The sequence below is a fragment of the Sarcophilus harrisii genome, chromosome 5 (assembly GCF_902635505.1).
Source record: "Sarcophilus harrisii chromosome 5, mSarHar1.11, whole genome shotgun sequence".
NCBI classification, from domain to species: domain Eukaryota; kingdom Metazoa; phylum Chordata; class Mammalia; order Dasyuromorphia; family Dasyuridae; genus Sarcophilus; species Sarcophilus harrisii.
In genome coordinates, this window is record NC_045430.1 from 253132387 (window position 1) to 253154774 (window position 22388).

Consider the following 22388-nt stretch of genomic DNA (forward strand, 5'->3'; position numbering starts at 1 on the left):
GAAAGACTGACCAACCACAGAGAAAGGGGGAGGCCACAAGCATCCCGTATGGGATGTCAACAACCTTTCTCCAATCAGAACGCAGTTCTCTTAGAGGACCAAAGTCCTCGTGGGTGGATGAGGGGGCCGAGCTGAGACCCTGAAGACATGAAGGCCTTGTCCGGCGGAACAGGTTAGTGGGCACAGCGAGGGGGAGCGGTGGTTCTCGGCGCGCGGCGCCTCCGCCGCCAGTCACTCCCCGGCTTCGCAGGGTGCGGGGCCAGGAGGCGGCGCGTGGGCAGGAGAGGAGCCTGTCACGCTTCCCCAACGGTCATTCGCTCGCGGCTCCGTCCCCTCCCCGCCTCTGGCCCCGCGGAACCTCCAAGGCCGGCTCTCCCGGCCTATTTCGTGTGCTCGCCAATGGGAGCCCGCCGTAGGGGACCCGCCCTCCTCTCCTACCCTCCCCCCCCGCCCCCCGGAGCGCCTGGAGCGCAGCTCGCCCGGCCGTTAGAGGGCGGGGTCAGTAGGGAGCAGCTCCCGGTGAGAAATCTGCGGGCTGCAGGGCTCTGACAAAACCGCCGAGCTCCTCGGAGCCCCAGTTAGTGACAGCCCCGCCCCCCAGTGGTCGGAGGGATCGAATGCAAAGCGTTTCGCTGTAGCTGTTTGTAAACAATGGCATAGTGGCGCGCATTTATAGAGCGCTTGCTGTGTACGGACCCTGGGCTGATTGATAAAGTTGTTCTATCCGCTTGTAATAATAATTGTAGCGCTTATCCAGGTCTCCTTATGAAGAAGCTGGAGGATATATCAGTTATACTGATAACTAGCCCTGACTGTGTGCAGGCACTGCGTTGATTTATGAAGAGGCTGGTTTACCCATTTATAATAATAATAATAATACTGATAACTAACATTTATGGAGTACAGTGAACGGACCCTGTGCTAATTTATGAGAAACTGGCTTACACAGTAATAATAGCGATGAAGATAGTGATGTTGATAACTAGCACTTGCAGGCACTGTGCTAATTTATTTATTTTTATTATAGCTTTTTATTTACAAAACATGCATGGGTAATTTTTCAGCACTGATCCTTGCAAAACCTTCTGTTCCAACTCTTCCCCTCCTTCCCCCCACCCCCTCCCCTAGCTGGCAGGTAGTTCAATACATGTTAAATATGGTAAAGTGCAGGTTATATATGCGTACATATTTATACAGTTATCTTGTGCTGATTTATAAAGAAGCTGGTTTACCCAGTTATAAAAGTAATGATGGCAGCAGCTCGATGGTACAGTGGATAGAGCACTGGCCCTGAAGTCAGGACGATCTGACTTCAAATTCCACTCCAGACACTTAACACTTCCTGGCTGTGTGACTCTAAGCAAGTCATTTAACCCCAATTGCCTCAGCAAAAAAAAAAAAAAAAAAAAAGTAATGATAATAATATCTATAATTAGCATTTATGTAGTACTTACTGTATACAGGCCTTGTGCTAATTTATGAAGAGGCTGTTTCACCCAATTTATATAATAACAGCAGCAACTTTCCAAAGTCCTTTGCATAACCTGATGTCATTTGATCTGCATGACCACCTTGGGAGGTAGATGACCTTAAAGCATCCTTTCTCTTATTGTGGTTCAGTCATTTTTTGGTCCTGTCTGACTCATTGTGTTCCCATTTGGGATTTTCTCAGCAAAAGATAAAGGAGCAGTTTTGCCATTTCCTTTTCCAGCTCATTTTACAGATGGGGGAACTGAGGTAAGCAGGTGAAGTGACCCGTCCAGGATCACCCAACTGGGAAGGGTCTGAGGCCAGGTGAGCACACCTATTTTGCCTGAGAGAAAATCTGTGCCTCTCCTTATTGCAAAATCAAAGCCAGATCAAGGAGCACTTAAGTGCTTACTGTGTGCTTAGCATTGAGGTTTCAGAGACAGCAGCAGACCTTCCTATCTCCTAAGGAACTCCCTGTATAGAAGTATAATATTCGCTCTAAAATGTAATGTTCTCTGTTTCTGTTTTTTGGGGGTCTCTGGAGGCAGCCTTTCAATTCAGTAATCACCACACGAGCAGCCAGGGATTAAAATCCAAATCCTTTATTATCTCTTTCAAAGTCTTGTCTCTTTTCCTGGGACTTTGGCTAACTTTCTTGGAGGCCTTCCAGAGTCTTGGTTCCAAGAGCTTGAGCGCCTGACTCCTTCTCTGGCCTCTGAATCTCTCCAAATTCCAAGGGTTTTGCTTTAGCCTCCAGCCACAACAAAGGTGGAAGATGGAATAAATTGGTCTTGGCCTCCCAGAGCTTCTAGGTCCTTTCTGGGCCTGAAAGCTCCTAGCTTATATGCTCCATAATGAGTATACACCAATCATTACATCACTAGGAAACCATTATTTGTTGTAGAATTAAATCAATGCTAAATTAGATTTAACCATTCTCTCCTCAATTACACTTAGTACTTTGTTTCAAGTTCTGGCCCATAACATCTCCTTGTTGGATCAGATCAGTCATACTGAACCAAGCTAAATTAGATAGTTATTGACTTAGTATCTTGTAAGAATCCTTTGTTTCAAGTACAGAGTTCTGACCCATAAGATAGAAGCGGACAGTGGGCCACCTCTTTGGCTAAAGGAGACATCTGAGGGATAAAAGGGAGAGAACCAGCAGATGGGGCCAGTGGAGTTCTTGTAGGATGACTTAGCTGAAGCAGGAAGAGAACACAAGGACCACTACGCTGTGGCTGGGAGATGGGGCATCTTCTTGTTGGATGGTCAGCAGCGATACCCGGGAGGAACAGGAGGGAGGTACAAGAAGCCTGGGATGGTTGGAAGGGGCCCATTGATAAGGTTTTAAAAGTCCAACAAGTTTTACCTGCTGTGTAATGACTCTTTCCAACCAGTTCAAGAAGCATTTATCAAACTCTCCCGTCCCAGATGGGGAAAGGAATGCCCAAAGATCATAGGTGGTGACTGTAGTTGGAAATGGAAACAGAGGTTGGGAGATTCCTGAGCCAAAGATTCACTTAATCTGATCAGCAGGTGGGGAGGCAAAGTTTGTTGGAAGAAAAACTGGGCTGTTTGTTTATACAATCTCTGACCTTAAAACAGCTTTCAACTCATGGTGCAAAGTTCCCTTGTTTGGTTAGACATTCTGCTGATGATTCCACAGAATGTCCAGAGCTGTTCTTCTTGGCTTGAGACAAGAGCGGCAGAGTTTTAATCATTTTATATCATGGAACATGGGAACAAGAACGGAGTCTGATTTTTTCTTGAGTATCCCCAGACTTAGCACATTCTCTGGCCCATAATAAGCCTTTAATAAATGTTTATTGATTAATCATTGTTATTGTGATATACATCATTACAGAATCCTAAAGGAATATCATTTAAGGATTTTGCAAAGAACAGTACCAACATTTCTTTATTACTTCTTTGGGGTAGGTTTCTTTTTCATCCTTAATTGTGAAAGTCTGCATTTATTTAGCTCATTCACTAAAATGTGGTAGGAAGGGCCGTCTCTCATTTGGTGGATTTGGCGAAGATTTGATAAGAATTTATTTGAATTTAAATTCTGTGATTTCTATCTAGAAAGAATGCAGAGAAACCTCAAATGCCTTCTGGATAGCAGAAACCATTTTGGTTTAGTTTGTGGCTGTATTGTCCTTTACTTGGATACAATTCTTCGTGACCTGTGGATTATATTGTACCAATCCTGTCCATGGGGTTTTCTTGGCAAAGATATTGAAGTACTTGGCCATTTCCGCCTCCAGTGAAGTAAGGCAACACAGTTGTGACTTTGCTAAAGTCACGCAGCTAGTATATATATGTGGCTGGATTTGAACTCAGGTTTTCCTGACTCCAAGCCCAGGGCTCTATCTACTAGACCACCTACTTGCCCTTTAGTTTAGTTGTTTTGCTTGTTTGTTTTAAGTTTGGTTTTTCAGTTTTTTTTAAATCTTGGCAGAGAACCGGAATGGTTTGCCATTTCTGTCTCCTCATTTTACAGATGCAGAAACTGAGGCAAAGAGGGTGAAATGACTTGCTTGGGCAAGGTGACCCAGCTAGAGCGTGTCTGAGACCAGATTTGAACTCAGAGAGATGCTCTGGGCAATATGGCACCCTCTAGTGGTCCTTGGTTTGTAAAAATTTCATTGATCCTAGAAGGTCCTGTCCTGCTGTGATTGATGCCGGACCTTTGGCCCTCCCCGTTTCCCATTTGGACCAGTTTGCTCCACCTTAAGTAACCTAGGCTCAGGGGTCTTCTTAAATAACCTCGCTGGGCCTCCAGCCTTGGCTTCCCAGGGTGCAGCCCCTGGCCTGCCATTTGGATGATTACAACAAAGTCCTTCTGCCTCCTTAGAGTGTCTACATCTGCTGCTCTCTGGTCGGTGGCGCTCTCAAGTGACCCAGAAGACCCTGGGAGAGTGAGGGGCTACATCCAAACAAGGGGGGAGAGGGAAAGAAGAGTCTCCAAGCAGGGCTAGTGGCATTGGCATTGGTGCCAGGAGACAGAGCTGGGTTTTGTTCCGGTTCTTCCATTCATTTTCTGTGTGATTTGAATGTCACTTAGCTCACCCAAACCAAGCTGGTGGAGCTAGATAACCAAGATTCTCTCAAACTATCTTTCCATGACTGTTTTAAAACCAGTAGGATTATGGACCCCGCTTATAGCTCCAACATTAGAAACATTAGAGAGCAGCCAAAGAGCCTTAAATGGTCACAACTGATACAATGGATGCTTAGTAAGGAAAGATCTGTAAAGGTTTGAAGAAAGTGCCAGGAACTGTGGGTAGTGTGAATTTTTGGTGTGAAATCTGTCCTGTAGGACAATGGAGCCATCCTCAAATAGAAAAGGAGGCCATAAAGGGACCTTAGGACCCCAGTGGGCAGCCCACTGACCCAGAAAACCACACACATTTCTATGGTTCTGTTAACACACCAATACATTAAAATCAGGCAGGAGCTGCTCCATTTTCATCTGCTTTGGGAGGGGTGTTGGTGTCTGTGGTCTAGTGGATAGACTCCTTACTGTCAAGTCAAGAATACCTGAGTTCAACATCAACATCAACATCAATAAGTAAAATTTATGTAGCACTTATTATATGCCAGACACTATGCTAAGCACTTTACAATTACTATCTCATTTAAGACCCACAACAACTCTGGGAGGATGGTGCTATTATTACCCCCATTTTACAGATGAGGAGATTGAGGCAAAGTTAAATGGTGTTCCTCACTTCTCGTTTGTAATGGGCCAGAACTCTGAAACAGAGAATCTTACAAGGTGTTAACTCAGTGGAATTGATAAAACAATGGCTATCTAATTCAGCATGGTGATTAATAGTTCTCTAGTTCAGTATGATTGAATTAATCTTACAACAAACAATGGTTCTGTAATGATATGATTGGCTTTATACTCAGTATGATGAATGGATTTAATTGTAATAGAGTATTTAAGAGGCCAGAGTCAGACCTAGAGGGGGGATCAAACAGACTTGGAGCCAGACTGGGAGAAGACAGAGGGCTGGAGCTGGCTGGTCTGTCCTCCTGCTTCCTGCATGGAGACCAAGACCTGTCATAAGGTCCCCCAGAAAGCTAGCCAAGCCCCAGACAAGGAGACAAGACTGTGAAGGAGACAGGACAGCCACCAGGAGGCTCTTTATCTTCCAGATGGTCTTCCAGATCCCATAGCTTTTATATATCTATCATAATTACATCATTGTAGGTGTGAATTTTTTTTTAACTTTTTTTAAAAATTATTATTATTATAGTAACTTTTTATTGACAGAATCCATGCCAGGGTAATTTTTTTACAACATTATCCCTTGCACTCACTTCTGCTCCGATTTTTCCCTCCCACCCTCCACCCCCTCCCCTAGATGGCAAGCAGTCCTATATATGTTGAATATGTCCTAGTATATCCTAGATACAATGTATGTGTGCAGATCCAAACAGTTCTCTTGTTGCACAGGGAGAATTGGATTCAGAAGTTAAAAATAACCTGGGAAGAAAAACAAAAATGCAAACAGTTTACATTCATTTCCCAGTGTTTTTTCTTTGGTGTAGCTTCTTCTGTCCATCATTGATCAATTAAACAATTAGGTCTCTTTGTCAAAGAAATCCACTTCCATCAGATTACATCTTCATACAGTATCGTTGTTGAAATATATAATGATCTCCTGTTTCTGCTCATTTCACTTAGCATCAGTTCATGTAATTCTCTCCAAGCCTCTCTGTATTCATCCTGCTGGTCATTTCTTTCTTTTTTTTTTTTTTTTTTTTTTAAATAGCCTTTTATTTACAGGATATATACATGGGTAACTTACAGCATTAACAATTGCCAAACCTCTTGTTCCAATTTTTCACCTCTACCCCCACCCCTCCCTAGATGGCAGGATGACCAGTAGATGTTAAATATATTAAAATATAAATTAGATACACATAAGTATACATGACCAAAACGTTATTTTGCTGTAGAAAAAGAATCAGACTCTGAAATATTGTACAATTAGCTTGTGAAGGAAATCAAAATGCAGGTGTGCATAAATATAGGGATTGGGAATTCAATGTAATGGTTTTTAGTCATCTCCCAGAGTTCTTTTTCTGGGCATCTGCTGGTCATTTCTTACAGAACAATAATATTCCATAACATTCATATACCACAATTTACCCAACCCTTCTCCAATTGATGGGCATCCACTCAGTTTCCAGCTTCTAGCCAACAAACAGGGCTGCCACAAACATTTTGGCACATACTGGTCCCTTTCCCTTCTTTAGTATCTCCTTGGGGTATAACCCCAGTAGAAACACTGCTGGATCAAGAGGTATGCACAGTTTGATAACTTTTCCAACAATGTATCAGTGTCCCAGTTTTCCCGCATCCCCTCCAACAATCATCATTATTTTTTCCTGTAATCTTAGCCAGTCTGACAGGTGTGTAGTGGTATTTCAGAGTTGTCTTAATTTGCATATCTCTGATTAATAATGATTTGGAACACTCTTTCATATGAGTGGTAATAATTTCAATTTCATTGTCTGAAAATTGTCTGTTCATATCCTTTGACCATTTATCAATTGGAGAATGGCTTGGTTTCTTATAAATTAGAGTCAATTCTCTATATATTTTGGAAATGAGGCCTTTATCAGAACCTTTCACTGTGAAGATGTTTTCCCAGTTTGTTGCTTCCCTTCTAATATTGTTTACATTAGTTTTGTTTGTACAGAAGCTTTTTAATTTGATATAATCAACATTTTCTATTTTGTGCTCAATAATGGTCTCTAGTTAGTCTTTAGTAACAAATTTCTTCCTCCTCCACAAGTCTGAGAGATAAACTATCCTATGTTCCTCCAATTTGTTTATAATCTTGCTCTTTATGTCTAAATCATGGACCCATTTTGATCTTATCTTGGTATACTGTGTTAAGTGTGGGTCCATGCCTAATTTCTGCCATACTAATTTCCAGTTATCCCAGCAGTTTTTGTCAAATAATGAATTCTTATCCCAAAGTGAGGATCTTTGGGTTTGTCAAACACTAAATTACTATAGTTGACTATTCTGTCTTGTGAACCTAACCTGTTCCACTGATCAACTAATCTATTTCTTAGCCAATACCAAATGGTTTTGGTGACTGCTGCTTTATAATATGGTTTTAGATCAGGTACAGCAAGGCCACCTTCATTTGATTTTTTTTCATTAATTCTTTTGAGATTCTTGACCTTTTATTATTCCATATGAATTTTGTTGTTATTTTTTCTAGATCATTAAAATATTTTCTTGGAAGTCTGATTGGTATAGCACTAAATAAATAGATTAGTTTAGGAGTATTGTCATCTTTATTATATTTGCTCAAACCTATCAGGAGCACTTGATATTTTTCCAATTGTTTAAGTCTGACTTTATTTGTGTGGAAAGTTTTTTGTAATTTTGCTCATATAATTCCTGACTTTCCTTTGGTAGATAGATTCCCAAATATTTTATGCTGCTGACAGTTATTCTGAATGGAATTTCTCTTTGTATCTCTTGCTGTTGGATTTTGTTGGTGATGTCTAAAAATGCTGAGGATTTATGGGGATTTATTTTATAACCTGCAACTTTGCTAAAGTTACGGCTTTTTCGTAGAATCTCTAGGGTTCTCTAAGTATACCATCATATCATCTGCAAAGAGTGATAGTTTGGTTTCCTCACTGCCTATTCTGATTCCTTTAATCTCTTTCTCGACCCTTATTGCCAAGGCTAGTGTTTCTAATACAATATTGAATAATAATGGTGACAGTGGGCAATGTAGGTGTGAATTTTGTATAACTATATTGAGTACTAAGTACCTGTACTTAACTAGAGAGCTATTACCACGCCAAACTAGATAACCTTTGTCATCAATTCCTCTGAGTTAGCACCTTGTTTCAAGTATGCCTCTCTAGACTCATCCTCACTCCATCTGGGGTATGTGATGCTGTTGACCACCTGCTCTCTGGGGATTCCCTCTCTCTTTGGAATATTGGGGCTCCTCCTTCTGCTGGCTCCTCTTGGACATGACCGGGGTTCTTTCTTCAGCTCCTTTGCTGGATCTTTAACCAATTGGCACTCCCTTCCCCTTTGCCTCTAGGCTCCATCTCACCTCCTTTCTGTGCCAAGGGTTTCTCCATTTCTGGCCCAGTCTTTTCCCTGAGCTTAGTCCCATGTCACCCATTGCCTACTGCACATTTCAAACAGAATGGCTTTTTTTTTTTCTTTATTAAAGCTTTTTATTTTTCAAAACATATGCTGGACAATTCCTTCAACATTAGCCCTTGCAAAACCTTGTGTTCCAATTTTCCCCCCTCCCCTTGTTGAGGTTAGGAACCGAATGTTGAGGTCTACATTTGGGGTACCTAAATGAAATTAGGGCTTAGTTAAGGTCTAGTGGCAGGTTTGGGGTACAGGGAGTCAAACAGAGTTCCCCTGCAACCCCTTAGATTGAGCATAGGATACTGGGTATATGAGAGTCTAGAAGCCATGGATTCCCAATAAAAGCATTTATTGGCCGGGAGAGCTAGATTAATAAAAGAGTTTAGAAGTAGGAGACAGGTGAAGGTAGAGATATGGAGGGCACCGGACAGAGGGCCCAGTGGACAGAGGGTCCTCACATGGCTGCCATGTTTGGAATCTCTGCAAAGAGGGGGTCCCAGCGTGGCCCTTTTATAATAGGAGACTTAGCTCGAGGGGCTTTGGGGTGTAGCCCCAAAGTTGGCTCAGAACCGGGTGGGGCTGGGACAGGTCCGGACCTTCTATTGGAATTCAAAGGGACCAGGATTTGTGAGTCAAAGGGTAATTTACATTAGCTAGGGGGGTTGGGAATCAAAGATTGGAGTCTTTCCCGCATCACATTCACCAAAATAGCCGCACTGCTGTGGAGGGCGTCCGCCCTTGCCGGGCTCCCTGTTCCCTGTGCCAGAAGGGCCCCCCCCCCGCCTCTGCCCCCCAGAACCGCTCCCCTTGAGGGGCAGCCCACGCCTGCCTCCCGAACGGAGCCCCTCCCCCGCCGCCTGGAGTTTGTCTGTTTGTATCTGTTTTCTCTACAGGAAGGGTCTCTGACGCCCGATTGTCGCCGGTGAGGACGGTTTCGCTGCTTGTATTGTTTGCTCCCGTCCCCGGCCCGCAGGCAGCGCGCCCATGATTTATGCTCACTTTGTGCCTCCGGGGGAATCTCTCTTGCAGGCAGGGGCTTCTCTGTGCCCGCGGGGCCCCTGGCGGGGCCCCTGGCGGGGTCCCGGGACCCTCCTGACGCCCGCCGCGCGCGGCCTCAGCGAGCCCAGGACGAGTCTCCCTCCGTCACTTGGGCTTACGCGATGGAGACGGAACAGGGGGCCCCGCGGCCCGCCCCGCTAGGAAAACGGCTCCTGCATTTCCCGGACGCCAAGGGCAGGCGAAGCGGGGCTGCCGCCTCCTGCTGACCGCTGCGGCACCGCTGAACGTGTCCGGAGGGTGGCGTAAAGAGCCGGGGTTTCCCAAGTCCCCGCGCCGCGCTCCCCAGGAGCCCAGAACCTCGGGGCCCGTCGGTCCGCTGCGACCTCGTTTCCCACTCCCAACATGAAGGGGTCTGGGGCCACTTGCGAGAGGACGAGGAAAGAAAGGTCACCTAGATGTTTCATGGCTTCAATTTGGCTTCAATTGTAGATGAGTGTCTTTTAAAAAATCTGTTTTCCATTTGTTTCCTTCTCAATTTTGGTTAATATAAAAACAAGTAAAGCTAAATGTGATCCAGATTTTCTGGTAAAGAAATAAAATTCGTTAGCCTCATGTATTATTTGGATACAAAAAATTCTTGATTCTATTTTTTAAAAAAATCCTTATCTTTCTCTCTTTGTATACATACAAGATATATATATGCCAAGTTCTTGGTAACAATGGAAATCCCCACTTGGGATGACATTTCCTCTGCTGTGTTTTTTTTTCCTTATTCTTGGGAATAAAGGAAAGAAAGGCAGGTTCATGTTATAGGATCTTTCACTTAAAATAAGACTGAAAAAGAAGACAACTGGGCTATTTATGAATTTCCCAAATGTGTGTCTGTCTTTACAATTTATTGCATGAGATACCGCAATCAGTGTCAGTGTGTATGAGAAAGACGGTTTATGCCACCTACTCAAGATGAATTATTTGCCAAGTAGAAGAAAAAAATCCACTTTTCCTCTCTGGATCTTGATTCAGGTCCCATATAGAGAAAAATTAGCTTTATTATATTGATTAGTACCGAGTGCTTTTCATTATGAAGTAAAAAGTAGTCTCCCCTGGTTCAGAGGCACGGTTTCCAAGAAAACAATGAGCTCTGCTTTTGGAAAGGTACTTCTTGGTACCATTTTGGTAGCTAACATCTTCACAGTAGTGACGGTTCACTGGCCTCCTGGGGAGGGCTGGTGGTAGCCGGCCATGTCACATTTGGGAGTTCCGTGATTACCTCTGCCTCCGGGCTATCCGGCTGATGGTTTCTGGTGCCAGGCTCCAATATCACCTTTGCCTCTTCCTGGCTGGCAGCTTTCCCCAGCACCTGCAATTTCTTCCATCCATGGCTTTGTTCCATGGGACAACCTAATCATCGACCTTATCACAAGCATATTTTTCAGCTGTTTTTCTTCAAGCTGAAACCTGTATTCCTTTTTCCTTACCTCATTATGGTGGTATCTTTTCCAGCACAAATGCTTAATATTCCCAATTTCAGTCCAGTTCCACAGACATTTAAGACTTATCTGCTACTTGTAAGGCACTTTAGGGATTCAAAGACAAATGAATGGATCCACCTCTCTGTGGTGATGTAAGCTATCTCTGAGTTAAGTGATTAATTGCTCTTGAATTTGGCAGCCCTCACTAAGCATTTCTAATTGTTTTCTTTGTAGAGGGGAACCATTCCACAGTATGTAGATGATTAACAGAAACTTTCCAAAACCTTTCTGATAAAAAAAATCCATGATATGATAATCACTCAACCAATAGTGAAAAGGTTGTGAAACAAAAGAGTTTTCTTAGAATTCTTATCTAAAGAATTCCCCCTTTCTTCCCTTCCTTAAAGATGTTAGGATTGAAGTGAGGGAAGGCCTTACAAAGTCACCAGTCTCATTCTCTCCTGGAAAGATCAGGAAGATAGAGGTGACCTTGATGCAGAGGGTGACCCTGGCCTAATTAAAACTAAGGTCCTTCTGGATCTCAGCTTATTTTACCTAAGGAGAAGGAGGGGGTGAAAAGAAAGCAAGTCTAGACCTCTTCCTGATGGGATTGTGCTTTTGGAGAAGGAAGGACAAACAATCCGAGGAGGAGGAGCTGCAGCTGGCCAGGTCCCTCCCACCTTCCTCCTTCCCTTTTTTCTCCTCCTGCCCTGAGAGTTTTTGCACCCTTGTGGGTGATCAGATTTCCACCTGGAGTTAAGGTAAGACTGTCCTTTCCTCTACCCAAGCCTTGCTGTGTATTTTTCCTCTGCTGTGGCTCCTTTTTGAGAACTCTTGAATAACCTTCGAATGTTCCAACTCCAAACCTTGACTTAATAGCGGCCTGAGCCTGGGCCCTTAGACTTGCTAGTTCAGCAAGGTCCTTCTCTTACCAAATGGCAAGTAACCCTTAAACCAAAACAAACAATATTTCTATATTATGTTATGTTATGTTAAATGTATTGCATATGATCTCTTGTTGTAGAAAGGCTGTGTTGCAAAACCCGTTCTGAGGGCCTGGAGGGATTTCTGGCCTCTAATTTCATGTGACTGTCTTGGGAAATCATAAACTTCTTTTGCTTAAAACCTCTGCTTTTTCATTTCTTAAAAAAAGTTCCTTTTCTTTACATCTTTGAGTATTATGTTCCTTAAAAGATGCTCATTATAATCAGTAGTGAAGGAGAATTATTGCAACAGAAAAGTGACATAAAACATGTCCTTCAAATGTGTGCACATGTTTAACTTATATTGGATGCTTGCTGTCTAAGGGAGGAGGAGAGGGAAGGAGAAATATTTGGAACACAAGGTTTTGCAAGGGTGGATGCTGAAAATTTTCTTTGCATGTATTTTAAAAAATAAAAAGTTATTACTGAAAAAAAAAATGATCTTAAATTCCAAAAATGCTATCCACACCCAAAGACCTATGGAATCAATCTGAATGCAGATTCCATATTTTCACTTTTATTTTTTTTTCTTTCTCATGACTTTATCCTTTTGTTTAGATTTTTTTACAACATGACTAAAGTAGAAATGTTTATTTTTATGTTTACTAATTTATGTTTAATTTGTATATATCATATACTTATGGAATCATAGCTGCTACCCCAACCCCAATAATCCTGTCATTTTTTTTTCTCTTTCATTAGAACAAAAGGATCTTTTCCCATGATTGTCTAAACCTCTGAGATCATCTTATCTGCTCTGCCCAATTATCCTGTTTTTTTCATCTCCTGCTGAGTAACACTTCTCTCTTAAGGAGGAAATCTGCAGGGTATGTCACCCCTTATCCCAAGTAAATATCAAATAAATACCTGTGCTTGATTTAGAGATGGTTTCAAGCCCCCGGAGCCCAACTTCTTTAGCATCCTCCAACAACCTATATCAGATGGCTTGCTTGGGAAGGAGGGAAAGGAGGGAGGAAAAAAAAAATTGGCAATCAAAATCTTAATCAAGTAAATGTTGAAAACTATCTCTAAAAAATAAAATGAAAAAGTAAATTCAAAAAGATGACCTTTTCCGTTCTGGGCTTGTCTTCAAGCTTACTTCATAGGAAAGAAAGCTTATCAATTCTACTTTGTTTCTTCCTGGAACTCGTGATCTGTCACTGAAAGACTCCTTGTTCATCCCCTCTGTGTTTCTTCTGAAATCCCCAAGTAGGGTGCCAACCAATCTTGGGAATCGACCATCTGGATGTTCTGTTATATGTGTATTAGGTGGCCAGAAATGCCCCAGAGATGAGTGGTGAGAAGGCTCTCATTCTGAGAAATGGGGGATGTTGAGTCCAAACTGGGTCCTTCTTACACATTGTATGTTCCAATTACGCATTCTGTAGCTCTATAGATAATATTCTCGTTCTTTAAGTTAGTGGGGTTATTTCACTGGTCTTCAGCAACCATCAAAATTGCCAAGTTTCATTACCTGTCTCCCGGATATCTCAGCACCTTCTTAGTTCAGAACCTAATCCCATTAAAAGGGGGCTCTTTACCGGCCTCCTTGATTTCCATCTTTTCCTGCTCCAGTCCTTCTCACCGTTGTAAGTGAATGTCCTCAGTCCTGCGCCCAATCTTATCCCTGCTGATATGTAAACTTGGGGGTTCCATGTTTATTTGCAGCCGAAAATCAGCTTTGCAAATGAAAGCCCCAAGCTACCTTTGGCCTCCCACTTTGCCTTTCCAACCTATTACCATCCTCCCCCCTCCCCCCTCCAGTCTCTCAGACAGACCTTCACTCCCCCTGTTCAAGCAGGGATCATCACCTTTTTCTAGGAGACATTTCTGGTGCCTCTGCTGCTCTTCCAGCACCTAAATCATCTTCTCTCTCTTTTACACCCACTCTTTCCCTTCCGGAGCATGTGTTGTCTCTCCTCAAAGTTCCTTGTGGGGCTAAGATTCCAAGAAGTGTCTTTTTATCCCTAGCATCCAGTACAATTCCTGCCCCATAGGAGGAAGCTTTGTTGATGAATTGATTTCTGATATTATTAAAACCAGCCCATTACCCACAATGCCACTTGCTTCTTGGGATAAAAACAGGGAAGTTAAATTTGATCATTTCTAAAAGCAAAGAAAAAGCAGTGTTTAATGGGAAATTTTTGTTTTTTGTCTGCTTATAAATGACAGCAGTAATTCTCATCTGAGCTGGTCAAGCATATAGAAAAAAATGTACTCAAGGAAATAAGATTTAGCTTTTAAATTTGTTACTAAGAAAAATTCCAGTGAAATCTGTAATTCATTTCTGTTTATAGCTGTAGTTTTTATTACTCTGGTAGTAATTTTGTAGGTTTTAGTCAGCGCAGATGGATGAGCTAAAATAGTGAGAAACTGAACCATACCAATTATAATCAATGTCATTAATTAAAGTTGAATATGGAGTGAGAGAAGTGAATGATAGTAAGGTTTTGTTGAAAATTGTGGCCAACACTGGGCCTCTTAGAAATGGCTGGGAATTAGTGTAGAGTGCTATTTGAAACTTAGATTGGGACATGTTTAAAGAGAAACACATGCCCTTTTATTAGGGACATGAAACAAAATCTCTCAGTCCTAGTTTAGTTGGGTGTCTGGATTCAATTGTCAGGATTAATAAATCACAGCTGCAAATATTAAATTCCTGGCATCTTGATTCAACAGTTTTCCCTTTGTCTGTTGTGTTTCAGATTTATTGCCCACATTATGCTTGGAGCCTGGTATAAACTCGGTCTTTTCCTCTTGTGTTATCAAATTATCTCCTTGGAAGGCCATCCTGAAGGCCATTATGTCGCCGCCGTCTATGAGCACCGGTCAATACTGACTCCGAACCCTAAAGTCCTCACTGATCGAGAGTCAGCTCTGAGACTCATGAACCAGAATCTAGATCTGTATGAAGAACAAGTAATGGCCGCCGCAAAGGAGGTGAGAAAACTTGTCCCGGCGACAACTGACCATGATCCGGTTGGAGAATGACCAACAGGGTCCTTTGCTAGCAAGCCTTTATATCTTCCTTCTCTAGGCCAGGAAATTGAGGCCGAGGTCACTTACCCATCATCACTGGCAATTAAGTGTCTGAATTGAGAACCAAGCAGGGTTTCCTGAATCTAAGTACAGTCCTATCAACTAAGCCACACTGCCTCTAAAACAGAGGAACCGAAGCAACTTATTATTATTATTATTTTTTTTTGCAGTTCAACTTTTTATTTTAATAAAATCAGAATATGCACAGCACATGCAGTGCTAGCATCTACACTAATACAGTAAGCAATTATTAAACCTACAGTGACGAAGTTCAATCCCTTACATTCAACAAGTTTAAATCCATTCTTGCATATAATTTGAATCCTTATTTATGACCTGAAAATATTGCTGGCTGATAACTTGCTAACATGTTACCGCTGAATGTACAGCTCACTGATTATGCCAATACAACAAAGATAACCACATGTTTCAGGATCGCAATGTGCCAGACATTCAGGGAGAAAAAAACAAAAAGCAAACAAAAAAAAACCACACACAACTAAGCAGCAAACATCTGAGAATCTGGACACTTCACATCAGTGTTTAGAAGTGTTTCATTAATACCGTAAGACAAGTGTATCAAACCCTTGGCATGTTTTAATTTCAAGTTGCCAATTTTGTTTTTACTAACATCAGAAAGTTATGGCCACATTGGCAATGCCGGGTGTGCTTAATTTGACTTAAGAGTTTAATATGACTTACCATTAAAAGCTCACACTCTCCCGAAATATATAATTTAACGCATACAGTGACATTCAACATTCAAGTGCCAGGTGTTCCTTTAAGTCAAATCAGCCAAATTATTCATGACATCTTTATTATGTCTTAAGGCATTCAAAATTTACATTGAAAGGGAATCATTTACAGTCAGTTTGTTGCCTTCAGATTACCAGACAAAAAATTCCAGGCCCATATTGAGAAAATAAATAATCTGTCCTTAGGCAGTTCACAGAACAAGCTGATCTGAGGCAGCCCCGAACTCAAACGTACAAAAGGGATTATCGGTGTCCTCTTTGTTCATGACTCATTTCCTATTCCTACCAAGGAGAATGGATAAGCAAAAGAAATCAATTCAGTTGGGGCACAGAAAAGGAAACTGTTTTATCAAATGTTACTATGAGGTTGAGTCTTCTAGTGTGTGGGACAGGTCGGGTGCAAGACCCCCTTCCCAATGAACTAATCAGAGATGCCATCAGGTACAAAGAGAAAGCATTTATTTAATCCCTGCGGGGAGAGGCCCAGACACACCTGGGAGCCATCCCAACTCCTCCCAAGCAAAAGACTCGAGCCTTCTCATTGGATAACTAAAAGGACGTAACCATCCTTGACCAATTGTTACCAACGCTGGCCGCCTCCCACGGGTCATGTCACCTCTATAATTTCCTGTATCCCAGGGTTCAAAGGTCATCCCTTCAGAAATCAAATAACTTCCCCAAGGTCCCAGTTCTGGGAATAGGGATCATGTGGCTCAAACTGAAAAATACTTCATCCAGTCAGTTCCATTCAACAGGGAAACCTACTTGAAGAAAAATTAAAGGTTTTAAATCTAGTTATAAATTTCTCAAACAAAGCAATGGAGTGACTGGGAGTCCCCTGAAGTGAAGTTAGCTGCATCTGATAACTAGGTTGAAGAGACAGATCCGAGGCAGGCTCAGGCTCAATCCCAAGGCCAGCTTCGATAGCTAGGGCACATTGAAGGAGCCCTCCTCAAGTATGCCAGAACCCTGGAACTACACGGCATGCTGGCCGAATTGAGGGATGTCACATTTGGACCTGGTTTAATGGAAAGGGTTCAGGGCCTGGATTTGAATCTCATGTCCTTGGTATTTTTTTGTGTGATCACTGGAGAGTCACTGTAGCAACTCATCTGCCCAATGATAATAGCAGTACTTAACCCCAAAGGGTTGCAGGGGGAAGCAGCTGACATCATGTTTTTTAAAAAGCACTTTGCAGAACCTTGAAGCAGAACCTTGAAGCTTCGTGTAAAATGTCAGCCTTTGTTATTCAGTACATTGTGCAGTCTATTTATATCTTTACCCAGAGGCCAAAAAACAAAGGAATTAAAATGATTCATGGGAGGGAACATCTATGCTGGCTGTAACTTCCTGGGAATTCTTGATTCCCTTTGCAAATGAGACACTCGTGTTATAGCTGGTTAATGTTGGATTTGGTCTTTCAACAAGAAGATCCTGAGCTCCAAGAGCAAGACTGGGTTTTGTCTTTTTTTTGTTTTCCAAGTGCTTGGCGTGGTACCTAGTACTCAGTAGGTGCTTAATAGATGCTTGCTAACTTAACTTGGTTTCCTATTCAATTTCTCACTCTGTTTAGAAAATGCAAGTTCATCTAATATTAACTTAAACAAAACATAATTTGGTTCGTCATTTTGCCACAGAAAATAATAATCATTTCAAAATGAAATGCCTTCTGACTTAACTGCTCTCTGAGATGCTTCTTGACTTTGCTGCTTTTCTCTCTCTTTCTCTCTCTCCCTCCCTCCCTTTTTCCCTCCCTCCTCCTTCCCCACATTGTAGGGGCTGAAATAGGGAGTCATTTAAGTGAATTTTAGGAGACACTGGTGGATGAAAGTCTTAATCGTTCTGCTTGAGCTCTTTCAACAAAGGCCCCCCTGTGAGTGCCTATCTAAGAAAAACTCTTACTGAGAACTTCACTAACTCACTGATGAGTGCAGGAGAGATTTTATTTCATATTCTTGCAATAGGTTTCAATTTTTGATTCTATTTTAATAGTAATATTTCTAATTTTCATAATTCTGAAAACTAAATCTTCATCTTCATTCAATTCTTAGACCAGGGAATTGTGTCTCTGTCAATTCAAGGAAGGGCTTCTGGGTTGGTCTTTGTTCTTAAGATAACTCTTCAATTTGCAGCTGGGAACAGTTATTCTTCAATATAACTTGTTTGTATAGAGTGTGATGTAAACGCTTTGTCCCTCATATGACACTTAAAAACATCATCTAGGCCTTTCCTCTAATCACATTGTATTTTGACCTTTTAATTGACAGGGCGTGCAGATTATTGTATTTCCAGAAGATGGGATTCATGGATTCAACTTCACCCGAGATTCCCTTTACCCATTTCTGGACTTTCTTCCATCTCTCCAGTCTGAGGAATGGAATCCATGCCTGGAACCATATAAGTTCAATGACACGGAGGTGGGTGCTACAGGTTTGCCTCTTCTTAAAGCTACGTGAATAATTGTGGGATTTTCTCTTAGAGACAAAGACCATTCAGTTATTGTTTGTCTCTAAGAGAAATTCTGAAAGCTTCAAAAGAAGTTTGGGGAGTATTCTGGAGACTACTCACCTATATCAGGAAATAAGTCAAAATCCAGGAAATCTTTTTTAAAGTGTTCATTTATTGATATTTTCCTCATTCCTTCAGATACAAAACAAGTTGTTGAAGATCCTCCATTATTTCAGCCACAGTACTAGACATGCAGTAAATCTTCCTTAATTAATCGGGAGATTTATCAATGGGTGCTCAATCCGTGTATTCATTCACCAGATATTTATAAAGTGTATCACACAGAGCTAGGTGTTGTAGGAGATAACATTACTGAGCTAAGATAAGCTTTCTGCCATCAAAGAGTTAACCATCCCACAATTTGGTACAATAACTGCACTGTGCAATGTCACATGATAAGTGCATTAGAGAGTTACTAAACCAAGTGATTCTCCAGGGGGGAATTTCAGCAGTGGTTCTATTTGTTTTTAAAGAAAAGATCTTTCAGCTGCCATTTAGACAGCACTGTTGTGTTCTGCCAAGTGTTTTTATTTATATTCTCTCATCCTCACTACAACCCCTGGAGGTGGGTGTGAGTATTAATTCTCATTCTTTATTTTACATATGAAGAAATTAAATCTCAGGGATAGTGAGATGCTTATCTCAAATCACTAGATAGAGATAGAGAGAGGTGCAGAAAGAAAAACATAGGTAGATGGAGAACTTATTTATAGTGACACACTACTATGTGTCAAGCAGGGTGCCAACATAGAACTCAGAAGCAGTCCTAACTGGTCCCTTTGCCTCAAATCTCTCCTCTTTCCAGTACATTCTCCAAAAAGCTCTTATCTGTCCCATAAATTACCCTGATGAGGGTAGGGGCTGAACCTGTGATTTCCTTGATTTGGCAGACTCCCAAATGAGGTAACACCCTGTACCAAATCATGTTGACACTTTCTCTGTAACTTACAGCCTTGGAGAATTCCATGTACAAGTAAAATGATTTCTTTGGTAGTCACTCAGCTGGTGAGTCAGAAATGGGACTGGAATCAAGGTCTTCAAGGCTTTGAGGCTGGCTCTCCTGCCACTGCACTACGCTACTCCTATAACCAATCTCCTCTCCCCTAGCAGAATCTCTCCTGCACACTGATGTCAGGTTTATTTTAACCATATATGGTTCCGATCCTGTTGGTTCCCCTAGTTAAAAAAACAAAACAAAAACAAAAACAACTTTATAAGGCTTTCTACTGCTTACTCTCTGGATTCAAATTCTCCCAAGTTCCTGTGATCTCTTCCAAACTTTCTGCTTCAGGTTTCTGTGACTCTCTTCATGTGCACCCAGTGTTCTACCTGCTCATCCTCCAAGATTTCCTGTGCTTTCCCATATACTGATTTCTGTAATTCTGTATATCTGCAATGCAATGTTTCTACACCTTCCACTTAGGAAATGGCCTCCTCCTGACAAGACAGACCACATCATGATCTTTCAGTGAAAAATGCTTCTACCTTGTCTGCCTTTGATACATCTCTTACAAATGTATAATCTCTTATGTCAGCCGTATCTGACTCCATACAATCTGATAGACTCTGTCCATGGGCTCTTTTGGTCAAGAAACTGAAGTCTGTCCCCATTTCACAGATGAGGAACTGAAGCAAATAGGGGCTAAGTAACATCTCCAGAGTCTCCCAGATAGTAAATGTCCTAAGTCACATTTGAATTCAGATCTTCCTGAATTTTCAGGTCAGTGATCTCTCCACTGCTTCTTAAGTATTTTTATATTTATTTATAGGTTACATAACACATTATGATGTTTATTAGTATGCATTTGATAGGTTTCTTATTCTCTCCCATTATATTTAAGCACTTTGAAGGCAGAAATAGCATCTAGTTCATCTTTGTTCCTAGCATAGTCCTTCACATATAACATAGTAGCTACTTAAAACTGTTTCATTGCCTTAAAAGGTTAAAAAAAATTATTTTTTTTCCCTGGAGAGATGGTATAGTAGATGGAATGCTGGATCTGGAAATAGGAAGACCTGAGTTCAAAGACCTGACTTTACTTACTAGCTGTTTGACCCTGGACAAGTCACTTGACCCCGGTTTACCTCAATTTCCTTATTTATAAAGTGGGGATGATAATAGCACCTACCTCTCAGGATTGTTGTGAGGATCAAATGGATTAGCATTTGTACAACACAAATGTTAAAGCATATAAATGCTACTAGTTCTAATCATCATCATCATTGTTGAGTTTCTTGATATATGGAAGGCCAATGACAAGTAACATACACCAGTATTCTCCTTATTTATTTTTTATTTGTCAATTTGGTTTGCTAGGTCCTCCAGCGGTTGAGTTGTATGGCCATCATGGGGCAAATGTACTTGGTGGCTAATCTGGGAACCAAGCAGCCTTGTAACAGTAGTGATGCACATTGCCCAGCTGATGGACGGTATCAGTTCAATACTAATGTCGTGTTCAGTGATAACGGCACCTTTGTCACCAGCTATCGCAAGCAAAACCTCTATTTTGAATATGCTTTTGATACTCCTCCTGAAGTTGATTACAGCACCTTTGATACACCTTTTGCTGAAAAGTTTGGCATTTTTATTTGCTTCGATATACTGTTCTTCGAACCAGCCGTGAGGCTCGTGAAGGACTATGGAGTCAAACATATTGTGTTTACAGCTGCATGGATGAACCAGCTCCCGCTCCTGGCCAGTATTGAGATCCAACAGGCTTTTGCAGTTGCTTTCAACGTCAATGTTCTGGCAGTAAATAACCACCACCCATCCTTGGGCATGACGGGCAGTGGCATTCATAGCCCGCGGAGGTCCTTTTGGTACCATAACATGGAGAGTCCAGAAGGCAAACTCATCATAGCCCAGATATCCGACCCCCCCGCAGACGCAGACCTTCTGTGGAATGACACGAGCAGTACTACAGAGTCCTACAGAGAATTCTTCTCCAAAGAGCCTAGCTGTGAGGAGAATGACATAGATGCTCCCTGTAACAAAGGATGGAGCCACGAGACGGTGCCTTCCTTCCACTCTACAATGATGTATGACAATTTCACTCTGGTACCTGCTTGGGAAGAGCAAGGCAGCCTCCAAGTCTGTTCCAATTCCCTCTGTTGTTATGTGGATTACCAGAGGCACGTCTTATCGGACGATTTTTACGCTCTTGGGGTCTTTGATGATCTTCACACAGTACATGGCACTTACTATGTTCAAGCATGTGCTCTGGTGAAATGTGGCGGCCCCCAATTTGAGACCTGTGGACACGAGATAACAAATGCTACTGATACTTTTGACTTTCACCTCTGGGGAAATTTCAGTACCTCCTATGTGTTTCCTATATTACTGACTTCTGGAATGACACTGGAAATCCCGGGCCAAGTGGGCTGGGAAGGCAGCCATTACTTCATGAGGAAAAATCAGTTGTCTGAAGGGTTACTTACAGCTGCTTTGTATGGACGCTGGTATGAGAGGGATTAGTACAACCAACTAGTCCATGGGATGAATACATTGGGATAAGTCATATTCAAAAGCAAAAATCATCTTCATTGTTTAGGGCTCTGGGTGGACAGAAGGACATCAGCTGAGTCCAAGGATGCTGTTAATAATGTAAAAGAAAGGGATACTTGCTTCCAAAGGCAGACATTTTGGCACTATGGAAAGAAGTAACATCATGGGTAGATCTTTGTTCCATTTCTTTTAAACATGAATTCCAGAGACAGTTTCAAGTAATCTGTGATCATTTTTTAACGTCCTTTAGAAACTACTAGTCATTTAAAGCCATAAGACCTGTCGTACAAATGGAATTTGTTTAAATGGGCACTGTCTCCAGAAAAACTGGAATTTTCAGTTTATTCCCTTTCCTAATGACTTATAAATTAAAAACAGGGACCTCAGACAACTGCATGGAAAAAAAAATGTTTCAGAAAAACAGTGCCAGATGGTAGGTGGAAGGAAGATGATAGAAGCATTCAAAAACAATAAATTGGCATTTAAAAAAAA

The 22388-nt window shown here is 41.7% G+C and overlaps 1 protein-coding gene across 7 annotated transcripts; it reads left to right on the forward strand.

Moving 5' to 3' along the window:
• The first annotated feature begins 31 nt into the window (after positions 1–31).
• On the forward strand, positions 32–22388 carry BTD (biotinidase). 7 transcript variants are annotated; one of them, XM_031940278.1, is made up of 5 exons: positions 34–172; positions 12792–12916; positions 14795–15029; positions 18151–18300; positions 20709–22388. In XM_031940278.1, exons 3-5 carry the CDS (start codon positions 14811–14813, stop codon positions 21864–21866), a joined length of 1527 nt encoding a protein of 508 aa, XP_031796138.1. In that variant the 5' UTR covers positions 34–172; positions 12792–12916; positions 14795–14810; the 3' UTR covers positions 21867–22388. The 7 variants fall into 7 exon arrangements, with proteins under 7 accessions (XP_031796140.1, XP_031796138.1, XP_031796139.1 ...); XM_031940279.1 differs by lacking the exon at positions 34–172 and adding an exon at positions 9454–9557; XM_023505170.2 differs by lacking the exon at positions 34–172 and adding an exon at positions 10006–10080.

Coding starts and splice junctions, on each gene's coding strand:
- BTD (XM_031940277.1), top strand. CDS start 10,037: ATGAAGGGGTCTGGGGCCACTTGCGAGAGGACGAGGAAAGAAAG. Junction 10,081..14,794: donor GAGAGGACGAGGAAAGAAAG/GTCACCTAGATG, acceptor GTTGTGTTTCAG/ATTTATTGCCCACATTATGC. Junction 18,301..20,708: donor ATAAGTTCAATGACACGGAG/GTGGGTGCTACA, acceptor TTGGTTTGCTAG/GTCCTCCAGCGGTTGAGTTG.